Source organism: Exophiala viscosa (genome assembly GCF_022695815.1).
Source record: "Exophiala viscosa unplaced genomic scaffold EDD37scaffold_2, whole genome shotgun sequence".
NCBI classification, from domain to species: domain Eukaryota; kingdom Fungi; phylum Ascomycota; class Eurotiomycetes; order Chaetothyriales; family Herpotrichiellaceae; genus Exophiala; species Exophiala viscosa.
The window spans coordinates 3,843,015-3,864,691 of record NW_026944354.1 but is presented as its reverse complement, the minus strand read 5'-3'; the positions used below and the strand labels follow the sequence as shown (position 1 = coordinate 3,864,691).

At 53.0% G+C, this 21,677-nt stretch overlaps 7 protein-coding genes across 7 annotated transcripts; 5 read left to right on the top strand and 2 right to left on the bottom strand.

The window, feature by feature from the left end:
- The first annotated feature begins 232 nt into the window (after positions 1-232).
- Positions 233-2,099, top strand: EDD37DRAFT_290221 (mitochondrial hexaprenyl pyrophosphate synthase). Its single transcript, XM_062811124.1, has 2 exons — positions 233-1,620; positions 1,678-2,099. Exons 1-2 carry the CDS (start codon positions 376-378, stop codon positions 1,837-1,839), a joined length of 1,407 nt encoding a protein of 468 aa, XP_062673942.1. The 5' UTR covers positions 233-375; the 3' UTR covers positions 1,840-2,099.
- EDD37DRAFT_678143 (uncharacterized protein) lies at positions 1,896-3,881 on the top strand. Its single transcript, XM_062819633.1, has 5 exons — positions 1,896-2,249; positions 2,314-2,319; positions 2,524-2,733; positions 2,784-2,804; positions 2,857-3,881. The coding sequence occupies exons 1-5, from the start codon at positions 2,220-2,222 to the stop codon at positions 3,649-3,651; spliced, it is 1,062 nt and encodes a 353-aa protein (XP_062673941.1). The 5' UTR covers positions 1,896-2,219; the 3' UTR covers positions 3,652-3,881.
- Positions 3,882-5,054: 1,173 nt separating this feature from the next.
- On the top strand, positions 5,055-6,588 carry EDD37DRAFT_290214 (uncharacterized protein). Its single transcript, XM_062811123.1, has 3 exons — positions 5,055-5,574; positions 5,624-6,116; positions 6,166-6,588. Exons 1-3 carry the CDS (start codon positions 5,246-5,248, stop codon positions 6,562-6,564), a joined length of 1,221 nt encoding a protein of 406 aa, XP_062673940.1. The 5' UTR covers positions 5,055-5,245; the 3' UTR covers positions 6,565-6,588.
- An 863-nt stretch (positions 6,589-7,451) lies between these two features.
- On the bottom strand, positions 7,452-9,833 carry EDD37DRAFT_647711 (uncharacterized protein; the record flags this gene model as incomplete). The annotated part of the gene is made up of 1 exon (XM_062817917.1): positions 7,452-9,833. One exon carries the CDS (start codon positions 9,831-9,833, stop codon positions 7,452-7,454), a length of 2,382 nt encoding a protein of 793 aa, XP_062673939.1.
- A 113-nt stretch (positions 9,834-9,946) lies between these two features.
- Positions 9,947-14,844, top strand: EDD37DRAFT_647710 (uncharacterized protein; the record flags this gene model as incomplete). The annotated part of the gene is made up of 6 exons (XM_062817916.1): positions 9,947-9,952; positions 10,009-11,821; positions 12,014-13,483; positions 13,538-13,659; positions 13,708-14,001; positions 14,062-14,844. The coding sequence occupies 6 exons, from the start codon at positions 9,947-9,949 to the stop codon at positions 14,842-14,844; spliced, it is 4,488 nt and encodes a 1,495-aa protein (XP_062673938.1).
- A 2,330-nt stretch (positions 14,845-17,174) lies between these two features.
- EDD37DRAFT_624098 (uncharacterized protein) lies at positions 17,175-17,865 on the top strand. The gene has a single exon (XM_062816145.1). It carries the CDS (start codon positions 17,272-17,274, stop codon positions 17,542-17,544), a length of 273 nt encoding a protein of 90 aa, XP_062673937.1. The 5' UTR covers positions 17,175-17,271; the 3' UTR covers positions 17,545-17,865.
- Positions 17,866-19,718: 1,853 nt separating this feature from the next.
- On the bottom strand, positions 19,719-20,742 carry EDD37DRAFT_647708 (uncharacterized protein; the record flags this gene model as incomplete). Its single annotated transcript, XM_062817915.1, has 2 exons — positions 19,719-20,540; positions 20,593-20,742. 2 exons carry the CDS (start codon positions 20,740-20,742, stop codon positions 19,719-19,721), a joined length of 972 nt encoding a protein of 323 aa, XP_062673936.1.
- Positions 20,743-21,677: the final 935 nt, after the last annotated feature.

The following is a 21,677-nucleotide window of genomic DNA, read 5'->3' as shown; positions in this document are numbered from 1 at the left end:
TCTGTGAACGCCAGCTCTAAGATGTGCCATCACCGCCAGCGTAGAATCGGATTGACTGAAGCACCTGTACATGACTTCTATACGCTCACCTGTAGTATAGGTGTTGGTGCTCTAGAATAGCTGACCTGTCGTGGGTAGCTTTGTCAAATCGGTTCAATCGGAGCTCGAAATATTGTTCCGCCAATTCCAGATCCCCAAAGTTCGATTGGCGCATTTTCGCCGCATCCTGCGTCAATACATTTTTCCCATGTCCACTACTACAGCAAAGAGCTTCACATCTGTATTCGTTTCTTTAGAAATCTTGTTCTCAGGTCCAATGGCAATTTGATTCGGCGTCTTGCCCTGGGGTCCGCACATAACACGCCCTCTTCGACCATGAGAGCGCGCATCTCTACAAGTTCTGCAATCTTGCAACAATCTGTCTCAACAAAATCCACAGCTTCCACTCAGACCGTTTGTCCATGGTGTCTGACCAGATCACAATATCCACAAGCTCCCCGCCGTTCGAGACGGCACTTTTCTACTTCCCAAAACAACCCGTCAGCATGGGCAGCCGCCGTGGCCAAGATCCAGAGCACCGTTGCCGACGTGCTCCCCTCCCGACCAGGGACACCGACCGGTAACATCACCATCGACCCGCTGAAGATCGTGGCGAAAGAGTTGAAGTTCCTAAACAAGAACATCCGGCAGCTCCTTGGGTCGGGACACCCCGTCCTTGCGACCGTTGCCAAATACTACACCCAAAGCGAAGGCAAACATGTCCGGCCGCTACTCGTCCTGCTCATGTCCCAAGCGACAGCGTTCGCTGCAAAACAGTCTCACTACGACACTTCAAACCTCTCACGAAGTTCAGACTCCATCGACACACCCATATCCTCACCGTCGATCCTCTACGACAACAATCCAGACCAGATGGCACCTTCGTCCCCATTGACGGACACAACCGAATCCAGCGAGACCTTTGCCTTCCCCAACGATGCCTCGATCCTCCCCTCGCAACGCCGCCTCGCGGAAATCACCGAACTCATTCACACGGCCTCTTTGCTTCACGACGATGTGATTGACCATTCCACAACCCGTCGATCCGAACCCAGCGCAAACACAACCTTTGGCAATAAAATGGCCGTCCTGGCTGGAGATTTCATGCTGGGTCGCGCTTCTGTAGCGCTCGCCCGTCTCCGCGACCCGGAAGTCATTGAGCTCCTGGCCACGGTCATTGCAAACCTCGTGGAAGGCGAGTTCATGCAACTCAAAAACACGGCGTCGGACGAAACAAATCCCGAATGGAGCGAGGAGTCGATAACGTACTACCTTCAAAAAACATATCTCAAGTCCGCGAGTCTGATAAGCAAGTCGTGTCGCGCCGCAGCTTTGTTGGGCCAGTGTGCCCCCAGTGTCGTCGAGGCGGCCTACAGTTACGGCAAGAATCTGGGACTGGCGTTCCAATTAGTGGATGACATGCTGGATTATACGATTAGTGGAGCCGAACTGGGAAAACCAGCTGGGGCTGATTTGGAACTGGGCCTGGCTACGGCGCCACTGTTGTTCGCATGGAAGGACAGGCCAGAATTAGGGCAGTTGGTTGGCAGGAAGTTTTCGGGTGAGGGGGATGTTCAGAGGGTGAGTACCACGCTTTGACTGCCATTGGAACTCAGTATGCTAACGGAGGTGACGTAGGCACGAGAGATCGTCTCTCAGAGCGATGGGTTGGAACAAACCCGAGCCCTGGCACAAGAGTATGCGGACAAAGCGATAGCGTCGATCAGCATGTTTCCTGCTGGTGAAGCCAAGGATGGTCTGGAGGAGATGTGTATAAAAGTCATGAAGCGGAGGAAATGAGTCACCATACTGTAGGCTGAGAGGCAATGCGAATGCATAATATGTACAGGGGATGGTTGGTGGAGCGCTTCATTTGGGCAATCTATCAGATGTAGCCTCCTCTCATGCACTTCTACCAGTATGTGCTGGGCTGAACTGCTAAGAAGTCTGGACTGGTCTGCTGCTCTTTGCTTTTCGTGAGCATCGTATGGATGAACGTTCTTCCGTTCCGACATACGCCTTGTTTGACTAAGCAGTAACTATGCTCTTGAACATCTCGTATCTTCCCACATCGTCCAGCTTCTGGGGAGAAATTGCAGTACGCCTTCTCCAGAGGAAAGCAGACTGCCCCAAGTTTTTTGTCACCAGCATATTCGAGTCGTCTGAATCCGTCAATAAGCATGGCTTCCGGGCCGCATACATTTGTTACTGTAGGTCTACCGCGGCTGTTTCTCCGAATATAAAATAGCGGTACTGACATGAGCTGCACGCCAGATGGTGGTAAGTCAAGCAAACGTCTTCCCAAAGAGAATGAAGGGTCAATCATCCGGTCATCGATCTCACGCTTCTTGCAATGGCCATGTGCAATGCCACTTCGCCATCCTTACAGCCCGCTAAATCGTCTCACGCATCCTCTTGCTGTTCATTATCGTTGGGATTACAGCCTTGACTTGCACTTTGATAGATAAACATTGACCGGTACAGGTCTTCTCGCCAGAGAAGTTCCAAGGTAATCCTTTGGCAATCGTCGGCATACGTGGGAACGCCATTAGCCAAAAGCGCAAAGGCCTAATCGCCAAAGAGTTCGGGTACTCGGAAACCGTCTTCTTGCATGATGCTCCCGCTCCGGGCATGCCGCGACTATGTGAGATCTTCACCGAGACTGGTGAAGAGATACCCTTTGCCGGTCATCCTGTGAGTGTTTTCACTGTCCGAATAAGCATCAACAAGACTGACAGGTCTAGGTGATTGGCGCTGCACACTATGTAAGGAACCCTCCGGAGATGCATGAGCGGAAAAGGAGCTGATCAAAACTAGATATTCTCCTACTGCGAGAAAATGCACTATGGAGGACCGGCCGATCGAGACACCCAGCGACAAACGGGCGTCCTCTTGACGAAAGCAGGCAAGATCCCTATCTTCTTCAACCCTTACCGGCAGGTGGCTGCATGTTCGGTGCCGCATAATTTCCACCTACACCAACATCAAGTACCTATGGAACAGGTCATAGCAACACAGCCTCAGATCCAAATAGTCCCAGGCATTGACAAAGCCAAGAACAAATCTTTTCCCGTCGTGTCCATCGTGAAAGGGATGACGTTCGTTCTGGTTGACTTGACCGAACACCCGGATATTTTCACTGCTGTTCAACCCGGAAAGGCTCCGGAAGCGGAGTTGGATTCAGCCTGGTCACCTAGCTTTGTAGGCTGTTTATACTACAAGGTTCTGAACCAGGCCGAAAAGCCCGGAGAGCCTACGATTCACAATATTCAAGCCCGCATGATCTCTCATGGTATCGAGGACGCCGGAACTGGAAGTGCTTGTTCCGCCCTGTCGTGTTATCTGGCGTTGCAATCCACGTCCAAGTCCGACAAGCCGGAAGCGTCTGAGGCTGGGACCGAATTGGCAAAACAGACGGAGGAGTTGAAGCTGGAAGAGAAGACGGAAAGAAAGGTGTTTGGCATCCAGCAGGGAGTCGAGATGGGACGGCTGTCCACAATCGCCGTCGAGGTTGACGTCAAGACGGATGCGCAGGGCAAAGTCAGTCTGGCAAATGTGATACTCTCGGGAAGGGCCAATTTGCATACGAGAGGTGAGCTCATCGGGGCATAGACAGTCGAGGCGGCGGGAGGTCTGGGGCCGTGGTGCTGGTCATGTGTACGGAGTCTAGGTAGGGGTGTTCGCATTTGAAATCGGATGGTTGGGATCCCGAAACACCATCATCTAGTATGTACGACCGGGAAAGGAGTAATCCGGGACAAAATGATCGATCTTCCACCCCGCGAGTAGCCTAGTCCAACCACGTTGAGTCCACAGGCAAGTGCTGCCGGGTAGGAGTAATGCTAAGCGAAGGAGGTACAACGGTACATCGGCACAGACAGGCTTAGGGGCGGCGCTTCATGTGGCTTCATATGATGATATAGATGTCAAAAAGAGGAAGGTGACACAGGGCGTTTATGGTGGGGTCCGTAGCTTTACATAATAAGGAGGTGCTTCACGATGAGTCGATGAGACTCGGGAGCAAGACATTCGGTAATCGGCAACAAGAAAGCTTGACGATAAAGCTTAGCGATGCTTGAGCGCGTTAGAGCATCCGGAGATATTCGAGGATCGAGGCACTATGGGACAAGGTTAAGGACCGTGGGGTTTAGGGGAAGATCCCAGGGGGTGAGAAGGCTGGCCTTTGTGGATGCATCGAGGGTGCCTGGATCAGGGTTATTTTGGGAATACATAGTAATGTGGTTGGTGAAGCAGAGGGGCCAGTCTCGTGTAGAGGAGTGGATGACAGATTTGATCGATCCGTCTGCAGGTGTAACAGGGGATCATCGCGTAGACTTGTTCTGTTGCTGGGTGAGGCTTTCTTCGGCAGGAGAAGTACCGTTAGCACTGCGGTAGCGGTAGATACTTCATATGGGGGGAGGGGTTTTGAGGAGGTTTTGAAGGAGGCTGAAAGGATCCTGATATGACGTCGATAGGAGTTGCAAGGAGGTGGTGGAGATGATGAGTTAGTGAGTCTAATCTGATACTAGCAGGCACTAAATGTCTGTTAACCACAAGACTAGTTCTGTCTCGGCTAGCTGTATCATCTTTCAGTGATCTCTTGGCCAATTGGTCGCATTTCTCGCTACAGCCGCCCGTTTCAGACACGTTGTTTCCCACAAGTCCTGTGTTTCCATCGTCTCGTCCGACACGCTTCGAAACCATCTCAGCATCATCTAGATTTGTCTCTGGAAACATTGGCAATGCTTAGCTGGTGCCATCCAGCCGCAAGCTGCGACCAACCTGTAACCTTCCAACAAGCTCTTTTGGTCTGCAACACCTGAAGCACCTTTCGGCCTTGTATCATCCGTGGCCGTTGGAAACACTTCCAGCCTCAGAGGAAATCACTTCGTACCAAATGGCTCAAGCTTTGGTCCGCGACATGCCTCCAGACACCGCCAAGGTAAACGCATAAGAGATGCTTCTTCTCCGCCCATATTCGTGTCTTTTTCTCTCCATCGTGGCAGTGCCTGAACATTCCTTTCCATCCTTGTCTTTTCGACTCAAGAGCTTCGTTCCAACCTTTTCCATTCCTTTTACCTCTTGGCTTGACCGCGTTGACCGCGAAGTCCTTCGTTCCGCACACAGCAAAAATTGCTTTTTTTCTTGAACCAGCAGATACCTCTTCAGCAGTTTTTACGCAAAATCAATCAGACTCAAACCCAAAATGAAGACGACACAGATTATGATGTTGGCACTTGCTGCCCTAACATCTACGGCTATAGCCAAGGGCACGGGCGGTGCTGGTGGCAACACAGGCAACACTGGTGGTAATGCCAACGCTGGAGGAAACACCAACACTGGGGGAAATGCCAACACTGGAGGGGCTAACACTAGCTCTGCCTCTGCTGCCACATCTTCTGGAACTTCTGCTTCTACCTCATCTGGATCTGGGGGTGGTAACGCCAACGATCTTACCCTGCTTTCGGGCAACGTCCAGACCGGCAGCCAGTCTGTGGGCAACCTCAGCGTAGCTGGCACCTCACCTTCCGCCACGTAAGTACTCTCCAAAACACAAGCCGAACATAAATTGACCAATACGCAGTGACAACGCCAACTTCATCAACTTCTGCAGTGGCAAGACCTTGACCAACGGTCTGCAAGTGACTGCCGGATCCTGCAACGGCATTGTCATGGGTGATATCCCTTCCAACGAAAATATGATCTCGTCCATCGTTGTCTTCCCTGCACCAGCCCAGGACATCGATGCCAACACCCCTTTCAGCGTCACAGTTCAAACCCAAAACCTGGTCGCTGGCTCCTTCACCGACGCCACAAACACCTACTACTCTGCTCCTCAGGCTCTGCAAGGCGGCAACGTCGTCGGCCACACTCACGTCACCATCCAGGATCTGGGTAACAACTTGGCACCCAGCACTCCTCCCGACCCGAAGACCTTCGCTTTCTTCAAGGGTATCAACGACGATGGCAACGGTGCAGGCTTGCTCGCCGCCAACGTCACAGCTGGTCTTCCCGCCGGTTTCTACAGAGTCTGCACCATGACCAGCTCTTCCAACCATCAGCCCGTCCTCATGCCTGTGAGTATTATCACCCTTCTGTCGTCTTACAATGCTAATCTCGTTATAGGTCGCTCAACGTGGTGCTCAGGATGATTGCCAGAAGTTCACAGTCGGGCAAGGAGGTTCAAGCAGCACCAGCTCAACATCTACCTCTACTGGAGGTGGTAACGGAGGTGGTAACGCCAAGGCCGTTGCTGCCGGAGGAAACGCGGCCAGCGCTTCATCTGCCGCTGCTGCCGCCACTGCTTCGATCTCTACTACCACTAACTCAACGTCTACAGGTGGCAACACCGCTGCTCAGGGAGGCAACACTGCTGCTCAGGGAGGCAACACCGCTGCTCAGGGAGGTAACACTGGTGCACAAGGAGGCAATACCGGTGCCCAAGGCGGTGGTGCCCAGGGAGGGAAAGGTGGTCGAGGACGATACCACCGTGAACGATTCGCTGCACGAGACATCATCGTGTAAGCTCTACGAGTACTTGAGAGACAGCCGCCAAACAACGTAACAGCAACTCATGAGTTTGCATTGCGTTGCGACCGCCGCGGCGCAAGGGGTGATGTGATGGCAAAAAAGGTGGCTTTTCTTTTCTTATGATCATAGAAGATGTGTATAACCAGATCCTCCCAGAGTTTTTTTTTGCTGTGGGCTTTTGGTGGGAACAAGCGACTATTGAGCATGATTTTTTTGGCATCAAACACTGAAACGACAGAATTGGAAGATTGCATTAGCTGAGGCTGGAGAAGAGAATAGGGAAAGGGAATGGAAAACGGAGTCGTTCATAGCTTCCTGGGGGTGAATGGATGATTGTGGAAATGACTGTGTCTTCTTTCATAATTGCAAGAGTGACTTCGACCGAATAATGTAATGATAGGACCCCAAAGTACTAGCGACGTAGTGTCTAGGTGTGGTTGGCCTAGTGAAGATTGCATGAGGGTACATTTGTGTTGCTGCAACCTTAGGTCGAAGCTTGAAAATCGTGAGTTGTAGTGCACTGGGGTATCCGGATTCGACGAGAACGACGCCGAGGCAGATGTCAAAGCCTGACCTCGTCTCCAAGGACTCTTTGAGACCAGATTTATTCAAGTTGGTCGACAAATTCTCAATGTGTTGAAATGGACTTTGTTCATGAAGAAGAGATGTTGTCAGAAAATGATGTTCAGATTTCTGTCTAACTAAAATCCTAAGAATAAATATATATAGAGAGAGCCGCTTATCGGCAAAAACTCTTCGATACTTTGTCGAAGTTGAAGTAGAATACCGAAAACCCACGGCTTTTTCTGTCCGAATGCCCATTTTAGATAACCCAAAACTCCGTAGATGCAATGCAGGTTATCTGTCATATGGTCTCATTCTTATCTGACGAAGCGTCCGGCGCGGCGTCCGCGAACAGACCACGAAGACCACGATGAAGAATCATCGCCCTTGTTCTGCTCTTCTCCTCCTTTCGACCCTTCGGTCGTCTTGTCACTCCAGTCACCCCAGCCACTGCTTGCAGTCTCGGTAGACTCGGGAGAGCTTTCAGCAGTGGTGTGCGTGGGAACATGATGCTTGAAATTTCCTCCGCGGAAGCCCCATGGTCTGTTAGGAGTTGGGGTTGCCGTGCTGGTGCTGGTGCTGGTGCTAGTAGCACTGGAGGTGGTAGTGGAGGTGGTAGTGCTGTTCGACCAAGCTGATGGCTTGCCGTGCGGGTGGTGAGTCCAGGGGCTTGCGGTTGGGGTTGAAGTGACCTCGACCGTGGTGGTGGTTGAGGTCTTGCCTCGCCATTCGTTCCACTCAGTGGCCGCGGATGAGGACGGCTTAGCTTCAGTATGTGTAGTGGTGGATGATGATTGCCATTCTTCCCATTCTGTGGCTGCAGAAGACGATGGCTTAGCTTGAGTAGCCGTAGGTGTAGTCCTCCACTCGTTCCATTCGGTTGCGGCAGATGAGGCAGGCTTGGTGTGTGTCGCGGTTGAGGATCTGGTCCACTCGTTCCACTCGGTTGCGGCAGATGAGGCAGGCTTGGTGTGTGTCGCGGTGGAGGATGTGGTCCACTCGTTCCACTCGGTAGCCACTGATGAGGAAGGCTGAACGTGAGTGGCGGTGGACGAGGTAGTCCACTCTTCCCATCCGGTGCTTGCAGTCGACGAAGGCTTGACTGGTGTAGCAGTAGACGAGGTAGTCCACTCTTCCCATCCAGTCGTCGATCCTGTGCTGTGGCTAGTAGGAGTTGCCTGTGTGGTCGTCTCATGGTGGCCCTTGCTTGTGGTTGTTGCCTTGGTCTTGGTCTGGAGGGTGGTGGTCCACGACTTCTGTGTCTCCGTGGTATGCTTGGTGTGCGTTTGGGAAGTCCAGGTGCTGGCACTGTTGCTATGACCAGGAGTTGTCTGTGCCGTGCTGGTGCTCACAACCTTGACGGGAGTAGTTGTGGTCTTGCCCGCAGATGAGGTGGTGCTTCCGCTGGGTGTGTGAACAGTTGTTGACGAACTCCAAGAGGTGCTACCGGTGCTTGTGGGGCTGCTAGTGGTGACAGGCTTGGTGGAGCTTGAGGTCACAACGGATGTTGATGCTACTGGCTTGCTGGTAGTAGATGTCGAGGAACCAGTGGTGGAGACGGCCGTGGTAGAGCTTGAAGTTACCACCGAAGTTGACGCTACTGGCTTGCTGGTAGTGGAGGTCGAAGACTCAACCGTTGTGGATGCGCTAGACGTCGTCGATTGACTCGAAACGCTGCTTGTTGTCGCACCTGTGGTAGTAGCAGGTGTGGTAGAGCTTGAGGTCACAACCGTGGTCGAAGTTACTGGCTTGCTGGTAGTAGAGCTAGATGATCCACTGGTAGCTGTCCATGATGTGGTAGAGCTTGAGGTCACAACCGTAGTCGAAGTTACTGGCTTGCTGGTAGTAGAGCTAGATGATCCACTGGTAGCTGTCCATGATGTGGTAGAGCTTAAGGTCACGACCGATGTTGACGCCACTGGCTTGCTGGTGGTAGAGGTCGAAGAACCAACAGTCGTGGATCCACTGGGCGTGGTCGACTGGCTTGAGGCGCTGCTAGTTGTCAAAGTGGTAGAGTGGCTCGGCGAGGAAGTGCTTGCGCTCGTTGTCGACGCCGTCGTCACAGTACTAGTAGTCGACTGAGCAGTGGTGCTGACCGATGTAGAGACTGTAGTAGATGCTGTGGACGTAGCAAGGCTGGTGGTCGTGCTTGTCTCCGTGACGCTTGTGGACGTGCGCGAAGGCGAGCTGCTAGTAGACGAACTCGAAGGGTAGCTGCTGGAAGATGAGCTCGAAGGATAGCTGCTTGTCGAGGTGCTACTCGACACGGCAGTAGTGCTTGTAGTCGATTGGCTGGTAGAGCCGCTTGTTGTCGTGCTAGCTGATGTTGCGCTACTGGTGGTGGACGTAGAGCCCGTGGTGGTGGCGATTGTGCTGGTGGTGACAGGAGTGCTTGTGCCGCTTGTACTGGCAGATGTAGACGTAGATTGGCTGGTGGTCTGGGCAGAAGTTGTGCTTGTTCCGACAGTAGTCGTAGGCAAGGACGAAGTGCTGCTCTGTGCGGTTGTTGATGGTGTCTCACTGCTAGTTGTGCTGCTTGATACCACGGTGGTTGAGGTTGATACTGGAGTTGAAGACGGTGTCGTTCCTCTGCTAGACTGAGATGAAGTCGTGGCTGTGGACTGAATTGTACTGCTCGTGGTCGGCACTGTTGTTGAAGCAATGGTAGTTGTGGTGCTTGTCTGGCTCGTAGTTGGCATGGTAGTGGCTGTGGTAGTGGTGCTAGACGATGCCGTTGTAGACGCGGTACTACCAGTTGACTGTGAAGTAGTGCTGCTTACTGCAGGCACAGAGCTTGTTGTGGTGGTGCTTGATGACTGTGATGTAGACACAGTTGACGCGGTGGTTGACGGGGTCTGAGTGCTAGTGCTTGAGGCTGGCGTAGTGCTTGAAACCGTGGTGGTTGAGCCTGTTGTGGTGCTTGAAGCTGGTGTGGTGGTTGAGAGTGTGGTGGTTGAGAGTGTGGTGGTTGAGGCCGTGGTGGTTGAACCTGAAGTGGTGCTTGAAGCTGGTGTGGTGCTTGAGACCGTGGTGGTTGAACCCGAGGTGGTGCTTGAGGCTGGCATAGTGCTGGAGACCGTGGTGCTTGAACCTGGTGTGGTTGAGGCCGTGGTGCTCGTGGTGCTCGAAGCCGGCGTGCTGGTTGTGGTGCCACTGGTTGATGACGGGACAACTGTGGTGGAAACCGTCGAGCTAGTGCTTCCTGTAGTCGTGGGTGTTACGGACGTTGTGCTCGACGAAGTGCTGCCCCTAGTGGTAGTGCTGCCTGATGATGTTGTGCTCGTTGACAGTGTTGAGGCTGTTGAGGTCGTTCTCGCTACAGTGCTGGTCGAGAGTGTAGTACTGGAAGAAGTGCTCGCAGTGCCAGACGTCGTTGTTGTCGTGCTGGGTGAAGCCGTGGTACTGGTTGAGACTGTGGTGGTAGTAGAGACTCCGGTACTGCTAGATGGCGTGGTAGAAGTCGACGCCGTGGTACTGGGCGAGACTGTAGTACTGGTAGAGAACGTGCTGCTGGTTGAAGCCGTGGTACTAGGAGAGGTTGTAGTACTGGTTGAAACTGTGCTACTTGTCGACGGCGTTGGCGTGGTCGAGACCGTGGTGCTAGTCGAAGTCGTGGTACTCGGCGAGGTTGTAGTACTCGATGTATCCGTGGTCGTGGTAGTGCTTGTAGAGCCTGTGCTGGTGGTCGAGACGGTTGTGGTGGCAGACGAAGTTGTGGTCGACGCTGTCGTTGTAGTGCTGGGCGACGCTGAGGTAGTTGAGACGCTGCTAGTGGAGCCTGAAGTACTAGGGACTGTCGGTGTGGTGCTGAGCGTGGTTGAGGTGGTCGAGCCTGTGGTGCTACCAGAAGTCGTCGTACTGCTGCTAGCCGTCGTAGTGCTGGTTGAGGTTGCCACACTGCTTGAGACCGTAGTACTGCTCAACGATGTTGTAGTGCTCGGCGTTGTCAACACAGTCGAGGATGTCGTCGTCGTAGTGCTGGCAGAGCCCGTGGTGCTCGTTGACACGATTGTGGTGGTGGGTGTCGTTGCACTTGTCGTTACACTCGTTGTAGTACTGGGCGTTGCACTCGTTGAGACTGAGGTGCTCGTAGACGTCGTTAGAGTGCTGGAGGTCGTTGCAATACTGGACGATGTCGTACTGTCAGATGTTGTTGTAGCGCTAGGCGATGTTGTAGTGCTGGGTACGGTCCTAGTGCTGCTGAAAGTGGTTGGAATGCTTGTAGACGTTGTGCTGCTAGTTGAAACACTTGTGCCAGAGGTAGTTGACCCTGTGGAAGTTGGCGAAGTGCTGGCAGACGTCGAAGTAGTACTAGATTCCGCTGGGGTTGTTGTGACTGTCGTCGTGCTGCTTGACTCAGTTGTAGTGGTCGAGGTAGTTGTGGCACTGGACGATGTCGACAAAGTGGAAGTGGTAGTACTGCTAGACGTCGAAGTGCTGCTAGTAGAAGGCGTAGTAACCGTGGACATTGTCGTGCTGCTGGTAGAAGGCGTCGTGGTTGAAGATACCGTAGTAGACGTCGTTGTGCTAGTACTGCTAATTGTCGTTGGGGTACTGGTTGACAGCGTAGTAGAGGCAGATGTTGTTGATTGCGTGGTTGCGCCTGTCGTAGTCACAGTAGTTGTGGTGGTCTCACTCGTTGACGCTGAAGTGGTGCTCGTCCCTGGCACGGTTGTTGACGAAGTCTGTGTGGTAGCCGGGGTCGAGGTGGTAGTCGATATCTCGGTAGAGGCCGTTGTGGGAGTCTGAGAAGAGGTTGTGGTAGGGCTCTCGCTAGAGGTGGTTGAACTGCTCTGGCCTGGTGTAGTAGTAGTTGTCGTAGTCAAGCTTGACGTGCTCGTTGGCGTGGTCGTAGTCGTCTGACTCGTTGTGGCGCTAGGGCTCACAGTTGTGGAGGCCGACGTAGTGCTAGAGCTTGACGTAGTGCCGGAAGTCGTTGTCAAGCTGGAGCTGGTCGAAAGTGTTGTAGGGGTAGAAGTACTAGTCGAGCTAGTTGTCGAGCTGCTTGTCGACTGGCTAGTTGTAGAGCTGGTAGTCGATGTTGTCACAGGACTCGTTGTTGCCGTAGTTGAGGCGCTGGTAGTAACTGAGCCAGTCGTCCAAGAGCTTGTTCCTGAAGACGCAGGAGTGGTGGTCGAGAAAGTGGTGGAAGAGGTCGAGGTTGTCGGTGTAGATGTCGTTAAACCAGAAGTTGAGGTCGTTGAGATACTGCTCGTAGTAGAAACACTAGTTGAAGTCGTCGAAGAGGAGCTGACAACTGTTGAGAATGTAGTGGTGGTACTGCTCGTTGAAGGAGAAGTCGTGGAAGCAGAGGTGGTCGAGGGAGTGGTGGTGGTCGAGGAAGTAGTAGTCGTCGAGGGAGTGGTGGTAGTAGATGGAGTGGTGGTGGTCGTGGAAAGCGTGGCGGATGTAGAAACCGTGGTGCTGGAGGAGGATGTTGTTGAACCAGTGGAAGAGGAGGATGAAGTCGTGGACGTGGTCGGGTATGACGAGCTTGTTGTGGACAAGGAAATCATTGAAGACGTTGTGGAGTCAGATGTGGTTGATGTCAATGACGGCGAGGATGTAGACGTAGTCGTCACTGAAGAGCTGACGGTCGTTCCTGTAGTGCTTGGACTGAATGTAGAAGAGCTGGACGATGTCAAACTCGTGCCCGAGGTGGTAGGAGCAGTGGAAGAGCTCTGGCCAACACTGGAGGTCGTCGCTGTCGTCTCAGTCGTGGCTGTCGTAGTTCCCGAGGTACTTTGGCTTGATCCAGATGTGGTAGTTGTCGAGGTAGCTGAACTGCTGGTTGCCGGTGTTGTACTTGTAGAAGATGGCGCCGTGGAGGTTGTAGACATACCGGTAGAGTCAGTGGTTGTCGTAGTCGCCGCGGTAGTGGTAGAAAGAGTTGATGTTGAAGACGAGCCACTTGTAGTAGGGATTGACGTGGTAGATGTCGACTGTGATGCGGACGAGGTAGTGCTGGTGGGGCTGGCTGATGTTGTGCTGCTTCCAGTGCTTGTTGAGCTACCTGTTGTCTCAGTCGTGGACGTCGGTGCGGTTGTAGTAGTAGTAGTAGGTGAAACCTGGCTAGAGGTAGTAGTACTCGAGGTCGCCACAGTACTGGTGCTAGTTGACGAGGTTCCTGCGGTCGTTGAAGTGATCGAAGTGGAGCTCGTCACGCCAGATGTTGTAGAGGACGGAGTAGTGGTGCTACCAGAGGACGTTCCGCTCGTGGTTGACACGGAAGAGGTTGATCCGGTGCTCGTTGTGCTTCCCGTGCTTGGAGAACTTGTGCTGGATCGAACTGTAGTAGCTGTCGAAGATGTCCTAGACTGCGAAGTCGATCCAGTTGTACCTCGGCTGCGTGTGGTCGAAGAATGATCTCTTGTGGTGCACGAGGTGCTCGACGAGGAATGAGTGCCACCCGAAGTGGTCGCGGAATTGGTCGTAGTGGTCGTCGCGGCAGACGAAGCTGTAGAAGACGGTGTCTCCGAGGAGCTGGTCACTGTTGTCGAAGACGTGGAAGACTCACTTGTGGAAGTGGGGACCGATGAGGTCGTGCTTTCACCTGTGGTCTGAGTCGAAGAGCTGGCTGTCGTCGAAGAGCCTGTGGAGGACTCACTTGTGGAAGTGGGAACTGACGAGGTGGTGCTTTCACTCGTGGTTTGGCTCGATGAACTGGCCATCGTTGTCGAAGCTGTGGTGGACTCACTTGTGGAAGTAGGAATTGATGAGGTTGTGCTACCACTCGTGCTGTCAGTTGAAGAGCTGGTTACCGGGCTAGTTGTGGTTTGTGTGGAGGTTTCACTGGATGATGCGGTTGAAGTGGCCGTGCTCGACGTAACTGGCGTTGTGCTGGTGACGGTGGTCGTAGCAACAGTAGTACTCTGGGTGGTGGATGAGCTTGACTGGGTAGTTGGGCTGCTGGTGGTTTGACTTGAGGTGGACCTGGTCGTGCCACTTGATGACTGCGAACGGGTCGTGGTGGTCGACGAACCCCTAGATTTGGTGCCAGTTGTGCAGCTAGTGCTAGAGGTACGAGTTCGAGTTGTCCATGTGGCCGAGGACGATGAGGACGACGTTGGCACTTTGGAGGTCGTTGTAGTCTGCCCAGATGAGGAACTTGGTGTCGAGCTACTGCTGCCAGGTGTTGTGCTACTTGTTGATCCGACAGTCGACGTGGGCGAAATGGTAGTTTCTGAAGTTGTGGAGGACCCAGAGCTTGACATTGTGCTGGTGCTTGCGGTGGTTGTGGATGCGCCAGCCGTTGTGCTGCTGGTGCTAGTACCCAATACGGACGAGCTGGTACCTTCTGAAGTTGTGGAAGTTCCGGAACTTGATCCAGTGCTTGTAGTAGTCGAGGTGGTTGACACGCCAGCCGTTGTGCTGCTTGTGGAGCCAGTGCTCGGAGTGGGCGAAGTGGTGGAGGAGATTTCGGAAGTTGATCCCGCGGTTGTAACCGCAGTAGTCGTTGACACAACAGCGGTTGTGCTGCTTGTGGAGACAGAGCTGACGGTTGACGAAGATGCCGCTGGAGTAGTGGAGGTTCCGGATGTGGAATCCGTTGAAGTCGTCACCGAGCTGGAAGATGTGCTAGATGTACCTGCTACGGTAGAAGACGTAATCGCTGTAGAGGTCGAACTCGTTACCCTACCCGATGATGTCGTCGAGGACGATCCTCTGCCATTCGAGGACGTGGTCGTTGTAGCAGATGTTGTGCTGTGATGACCTTTAGAGCTGTCAGTATCGCAGCTCGTTGTTGTAGTATGATGACCTTTGGAGCTGTCGGTGTCGCAGCTCGTTGTTGTAGTAGTCCCCTTGGCGGATGTAGTCGCCTGCGAGCTCGTAGTATGGGCGTTAGAAGTCGTCGTAGAGCCGGAAGATGTACTTCGCTGCGTCGATGACGACGCGGTTGAACCTGAGCTACTGATTGAGCTGGTGCCGTGTCCGGTCGTGGTTGACGCTGTGGTCCCCACAGATGTTGTGGTGTGACCTTTAGAGCTGTCGGTATCGCAACTGGTGGTTGTAGTGCCCTTGGCAGATGTGGAAGGTGAGCTCGTAGTATAAGATGTGGAGGATGTTGTGATGACAGAAGACGTGCTCCATTGCGTCGATGACGGTACAATTGAGCTCGAGGCTATGGTTGAGCTGGTGCTGTATCCGGTGGTGGTTACAGGGGTGCTTGTAGAGCTTGTCCCGGTAGTCGCGGCCGCAGATGAGCTGCTCACTGAGGTTGTGACGGGGGTAGAGGTGGCGACCACAGATGTAGTGGTAGTGCCGGCCATCACACTCGAAGTTGTTGACTGTCCAACCGAAGATGATTGACCTTGCGTGCTCGAGGTCCCTTGCGTTGACTGGCTGGATGACTGCATGCTGGAAGCTGATGTAGTTGGCGTTGTTGAGGTCCATTGCGATGTCGACGCTTGGCCAGTTGAGGTCGTGGATCCAGTAGATGCACCTTGAGCAGACGTCGTAGTAACTGCAACTGTTGTGGAACCTGTTGAAGAGCTGGACGATTCATGATGATCTGATGTTGTGGTTGTGCATGGAGAAGTTGTAGTCGTTTGTGCAGCAGATGTTGAGCTTCCCTTGGTCGATTGAGTAGTCTGCTGCTGAGTGGTACTCTGTGCTTGGGACGTCTGGGTCGTCTGCGCTTTTGTTGTCTGAGTAGTCTGCTGCTGAGTCGTCTGAGTCGTCTGCGCTTTTGTTGTGGTGGTGCATGGAGTGGTAGTCGTCTGCACTTTTGTCGTCTGAGTAGTCTGCTGCTGAGTCGTCTGGGTCGTCTGCGCTTTTGTTGTGGTTGTGCATGGAGTGGTAGTCGTCTGCGCTTTAGTTGTGGCCTGTCCCTGCGTGGTAGTGGCTTCGTTAGTGTTGTGACGTTTTACCTTTCGCATGAAGCGTAGTTCGGGTGAACTCGACTCGGCCCAAGTGATCTCGCTGTCCTGCTTGATACTCGCATGTTGTCTCAATGTCGGAACAGTCGTTATAGGTTCACTATGATCCAATGCTCTTGGGGCTGCGTCGGCAAGGCGAACAGGTCCTAGTCCTGCAAGGACGGAGAGAATGAAGACAAGGTACAGCATGTTGGCGATGATTGTCTCTTACAAGAGAGACTGCTGCACTATAACGAAGGACTTCCTGAATGAAGGTATGTTGAGGAGATGGAGGGACGTTCTTCCTCGAGATGATATACAAGCGATCAAGCGTGAGTACTTACCTTTCTTCCACGCCTGGTCAATGCGCCTGCATACACGAGGGCAGAATGAGAATGACCCATGAGGATGAGCTGGAGGATCCTCCAGGCTCGGATCCAGAGATCGCGAGCACCATGTCTCCACGAGGAGGTCCATCCTCTTTGACCAGGTCGTATTGAAAAGACTGGACCGCGTCAAGACAGTGTCACAGTACGGTACAGGCCCGCCATGTGAAGTCTCTGCTCGCTTAACATCAAGCCACCTGGTGTTGAAGACCCACCAGCTACGGAAGCTGGTGGGCGGAATGGATGAGTGGAGGACAGGATCGCTGAGGAAGGTTCAGACCATCCACCTTGAGTAGCCCCAGGCGGATGGTAGAACGACCAAGTGGCGGCGGGAGAGAATCGAGGCACTTAACCTGAACATGAAAGGCTGTAGAAGAGATCCACAGTTGCTCTACGGCAAGACAGCGTTCCTAGGCATAATGCCTCTGAGGAAAGCATATGCGAGGGAAGTAGCCCGCTATCAGAGTCTGGTGTAGTTACCAGGCGTCTGGGACGACGCAGGTACACATGGCGGTCATGGAGGTCCATGTCAAGCGAGACACCTGCCGAAAGGCTAAAGTTTCCACGCGACAGCCATGAGATTCTGTCCCGCCTTCTAGGATTAGGTTCAGGGTCAGCAACGCAGGAACTTCATAGCGGATGCATGTTGTCATTTGGTACCGGAGGCTTGACGTGGCGAGGAAGAGACGGAAAGCAGTGAAAAAGCGAGATGTCCCCTGCCAAGCCTTTTTTGTTTGGTTTCTTCAGTTTCTTCTTCTCCTCCGAAACTTTATATTCACCACCTTCTTTAGGCCGATGACACCCCAGTTCAGCGCACGTACCATCTCTCTGCATCTCCCATTTGCGTACCAACTTCCTTCTCAGAGCTTCTGCACGCTTTGGACCTTCTACGCATGGTTCTACAGCATTTCCTGTTCCAGATCGTGGTCATTGCGTCCCTCCGCACAGAGACATCGGGGACGAATACCCACGCCTCGATCATGGCCACGTTGGACAGCGCATGGCAATCGGCTGCCGGCTTGTCCAGCTGTTGCATGTCCTCGACTTTCAGAAGCGCCGAATCCCTAAGTGCGGGAATCGCGGGTTTGGTACCACACGGTGAGCATCAGACACGACGATCATGCTGTGAGGACGGCTCGAATTTTTCCTTCTCTCATCTGCCGTGATGGCGCTCACCCGGTCGAGTGGGCCTGGCAGTTGATTCGAACTAGCTTACTATGGAATTCTCATTTCACCATACTATACTGAGGAACTGTGTTGAAGATCATCGTCGGAATTGACTACTCTAGGCACAAGATGCACCACTCAAGCTTCATCCCGCGGTCCTCCGCAGAATGCGGCATTCTGAGCCGACTACACTTTTCTGCCACGGGCCATCAGATTCTCACTGACCATCATCCACGTGGCGTGGCGAAACCTGTGAGCTCCCACCACATCGGTCATGGTATTCATTCTTCTGGTAGCGAGAAATGCTTGGGCCTCTTCTCGCGTGGTTCAGGCATGATCTGTGCTCATGTCCGGAGGCCTGTTAAGAGTTGCTCTGTGCGTCCGGCAACCGTTCTGCTGGAAAACGTCTGTGAGGCCACGCGCGTTTTCTCGGACGCTTTGACCACCGAAAAGTCAAATTTGCCTCTACGTCAAGGGTGCCAACGGCCGATTTCCAGAACGTGTTGGGGCAATTCGAGCCAGGGACCTGCATCAATCAACCAATGGTGTGCCTTTCTATTCTTTTCTCCAACAAGCCGCCTAGAAGGCCTTCTATGGGTATGGAGCAGAACAACGAAGCTTCTCCACGATACCATTTTGGGCAAAGATCGATCCACCCATCTCTTCGGTATGGTGCTCAACATCGCTGTCAGTTACTCCTACCAAACTTTCCCACACTCAGGCTGCCGTTGGCCTTATCCTGTCAGATTAATGTCATAGGAGTTGTGAGTGACACGTGACGGCTACTCTCCCGTGGTGGGACGATCACGGATTTCGGCTGCTGCTGACCGCAAGATATCGGCTTGGGTCTAGGCAGATCTGCGCCATTACGCAACCCCATCCGCATGTCTTACGTGAAATTGGCTGATACGTCTGGCCCATGGTGCTGTCCGGTTCACTTCAAATCCTGCATCTGGTATGCCTCCATTGCACATTGTGGGACACCTGCATTGCAATATCAAATTCCATGCTATGTCCGCATGATTTTATTGCAGTGTCAACGCTTGGAACCGATGGGGAGGCCACGTCTCGGCTCCACGCAGCGACACATGAGCGACGGCTAGAACGGCAGTCAGGCTGTACGTCCGCCAGGAAGCTTCTACCAGTCAAGACGGTTGCGCCACTTCCACAGAAAAAGACGTGAGAGGTCTCTGGCAGCCGCGACATCCCGTGTTCTCTATGGTATTGTCTTCAGCTCCACGCCAGGTCTTGCGAATTCCCTTCTTCTCGCCTCCACTCTGCTGATGAACCACAGAATTGCAGCAGCTCCAGGGCTACAAGCACCCCTGTGACCTCCACCCTCGCTTATCTTGCCCCGTCTTCCATGCTAATGGTAGGTATGGTCTGTGCGATTTTTTTCTTTCGAAACACTTTCCGCGTGTAAGGGAAACGCACACAACCTCCACCCCCAAATGGTCAGCGGCGGCAAGGCTGCTCATAAACCTCCACGCTATTGGTGTGCCTGACCCTGACCTGACGTTGGCCTGGCGCTTTGACCTACACCTAATGTGCCGGCGACGATAAATGCAGTATAGCACGAATTATTCTAGCGTCATATCTTGCATAGGTGAGGGGAAGATCCTTTCCCGAATACCTGGAACGCGGGAAAGAAAATTGCATGATGGTCTCCCCCAATGGGGTCTGTGCGCTGTCATTGTAATGACAGCTCAGTGAAGTATCGGAAATGGTGCCGTGTACAGCCTTGCATACTTCAGCCTCGTGTCTGATCTCCCGTCATAAATGTCACATCCGAGCAAAGATCGACGACAGACACGAGGGGACAAGCACTGAAGATCGACATTTATCGATGATGATCTGCCTCTACAATTTTTCTTTGCAACGCACCTTCTGCTTACAGCGTGGCTAACAAGGAAGGTGGGATCACTGCAAAGTGCAGACATGGTTGTAGTTGGCCATTCAAGTCAAGCCTCCATGGAGTCTAGCTGTGGGCGCAAAATTTTTCGAGTCAAGACTTTGCCATTGGGAAATCTCCCGAACACGCTCCCCACCGATCTATATCTGCTATATCATACTTTAGCGATCCTGGTTCGCTCCAAATGCAATGCATACGAGTAGCTAGATACCGTCAGCTTCGGCAGTCCACAATGTGGAAAAGTGTGGAAAAGTGATCTTCTTACCCGAAGATTCCGAGCACGGCAAAGGCGATCCCAAGCGCACTTTCATGCCCAACAGCCTCGTGCTTGACAACCCATCCCAGACCAATGATGAGGATTGTCTTGAGATGTCCGACGACTGTGCTGCTGACTGGACCGGCGTTTGTGATGATGTAGAATTGCGAGACGTTGATGAGCATGGCGCAGAAGCCGCTCAATGCGACCATTGCCCATTGCTGTCCACTCACTTCTGTCCATTCGGGATATTTGTCGGTGAAGAAGCTCGTGCCCAGCAGTATTGTGATGCCAAGCGGCAGCTGATTGAGCAGGAGTTGAGCAGTGGTTAGTTTCAATGTGCGATGGTACGCCGAGACCCAGACCGTGTACAACGCACTTACGGCCACACCCGAGAAGGCGAAGATGACGCCGAGCATGGATGTGGATGCTGTGGCTGAACCTTTGGCCGCCCCTTCGATGTACGATACCAGTGCCACGCCGAGACTTGCGGGGACAAGTGCTGCGACTGCCAGACTGGGAATCCGAGCGCCGTAGATGACAAGATTCATCATGGCTGTGAGGGGTGCAAGCAGGATACGCACGATCTGTGAGAAGATAACTGACGAGTACGCCAATGATAGGTTCATCAAGACCACGTTAGCACCCATGGCGACCGTGAGCGGAAGGATGGTCAGAAGACTCGTCCTGGCTGGGGTGAAGAGGCCGATGGGCTGCCTTGAGGCCAGGAACAGCGTGAGCCATGTCACGGTGAAGTGGTATGCCACGAAGAGGAGTTGGCATTCTCGGAAATTGGGGTCTGAGAAAATGGATTTGTTGACGTAGACCTGTAAAGAGATGAGTTGGGTTTGAGGATGTATGGTTCTCGTGGATACTTACAATGGCGACAGTTGCAATGATGTTGATGATTATGCATGTCTTGGTTCGGAGATCAGGAGCGCCTTTCTCTGAGGAGTTGGATGGGTCGACATGCTTGTGGGTGATTTGGATGGTGGAGATGTCCACCGACTTCTCGTTGTCCTTCTCCATTGTCGTGAGGTTGGGAGGATAATGGTTCCTGGGAGTGAGTGTAGTGCAATGCTTTTGGTCGTTCTTTATGACAAGATGCGGTGTGTGGGTAGTTCGGAGTCCTTGTCTTCGAAAGACAAGATATGGTACCCTCTGATATGCCTGAGTGAGGATCGCGCTATGGGCTATAGGGTCTTGGTCCAGAGGCTCTGAAAAGCCTCGAACAGCACACCACAACCAGACGCCTAGATCGCGAGGGCTTCCCAATGTGCATGAAGCTGTTTGAGCACGGTGCACAGAAGCCACAAGAGTTGTCAGTTCAGCTCTCTCTCGCTACCAGACTATTGATGGCATCCCACGCAGGGCACTCCCCGCTATTGGTTGCTTGAGGATGGTTCTCGTGTTGAGTCGCACCTTTTGCGTTCGATGCAACTCTGTGGGTGCTCCAGATCTACCTCCAGCGAGGTAGCGAGCAAGCCACAACCCCCTCGCCTGCAGGATTCAGAGGCATTATTCATGCAACACGAATCCACTAGCCAGAAGCAGCCCTGGTATCGCGGTATTGATGGTATCGGCCAAAACGTGATATCGGTCACGGTCTTACAATACCGGAAGATCACATCTTAGACCCAAACTCTATCCAAAGTTTGGAGTCAGTTCGCACTTTTCCACAACGAGACGACGGCCGGAAGCATCAGGAGGCGAAACACGTGGATCTGAAGAAGGAGAAGTCTTCCACGAGACCTTCTAGAACAAAAGCAACTCCTGACCTTTGCCACAGTCCGTTCATAAACTTCGTGGGGATGACCATGTCTCTGGGACGGATATCAGGCTCCGGTGTATCGCTTTTGTTCGGGCCACGCTTACTGCAAAGATACTCCATTGCTGCACTTAAGCAGAGAACACATATTGAGACATCGTATTGAGCCCCTCTGCAGCATCCCGAAGAACTGCAC

What these genes read in the sequence shown, in the direction of transcription:
- EDD37DRAFT_624098 (XM_062816145.1), top strand. Translation starts at nt 17,272, where the DNA reads ATGGTTCTACAGCATTTCCTGTTCCAGATCGTGGTCATTGCGTCCCTC.
- EDD37DRAFT_290221 (XM_062811124.1), top strand. Translation starts at nt 376, where the DNA reads ATGAGAGCGCGCATCTCTACAAGTTCTGCAATCTTGCAACAATCTGTC. An exon ending in GTGAGGGGGATGTTCAGAGG is followed by an intron (nt 1,621 to 1,677) that starts GTGAGTACCACG and finishes GAGGTGACGTAG; the next exon opens with GCACGAGAGATCGTCTCTCA.
- EDD37DRAFT_290214 (XM_062811123.1), top strand. Translation starts at nt 5,246, where the DNA reads ATGAAGACGACACAGATTATGATGTTGGCACTTGCTGCCCTAACATCT. An exon ending in GGCACCTCACCTTCCGCCAC is followed by an intron (nt 5,575 to 5,623) that starts GTAAGTACTCTC and finishes ACCAATACGCAG; the next exon opens with TGACAACGCCAACTTCATCA. An exon ending in ATCAGCCCGTCCTCATGCCT is followed by an intron (nt 6,117 to 6,165) that starts GTGAGTATTATC and finishes ATCTCGTTATAG; the next exon opens with GTCGCTCAACGTGGTGCTCA.
- EDD37DRAFT_678143 (XM_062819633.1), top strand. Translation starts at nt 2,220, where the DNA reads ATGGCTTCCGGGCCGCATACATTTGTTACT. An exon ending in TACCCTTTGCCGGTCATCCT is followed by an intron (nt 2,734 to 2,783) that starts GTGAGTGTTTTC and finishes TGACAGGTCTAG; the next exon opens with GTGATTGGCGCTGCACACTA. An exon ending in TGATTGGCGCTGCACACTAT is followed by an intron (nt 2,805 to 2,856) that starts GTAAGGAACCCT and finishes GATCAAAACTAG; the next exon opens with ATATTCTCCTACTGCGAGAA.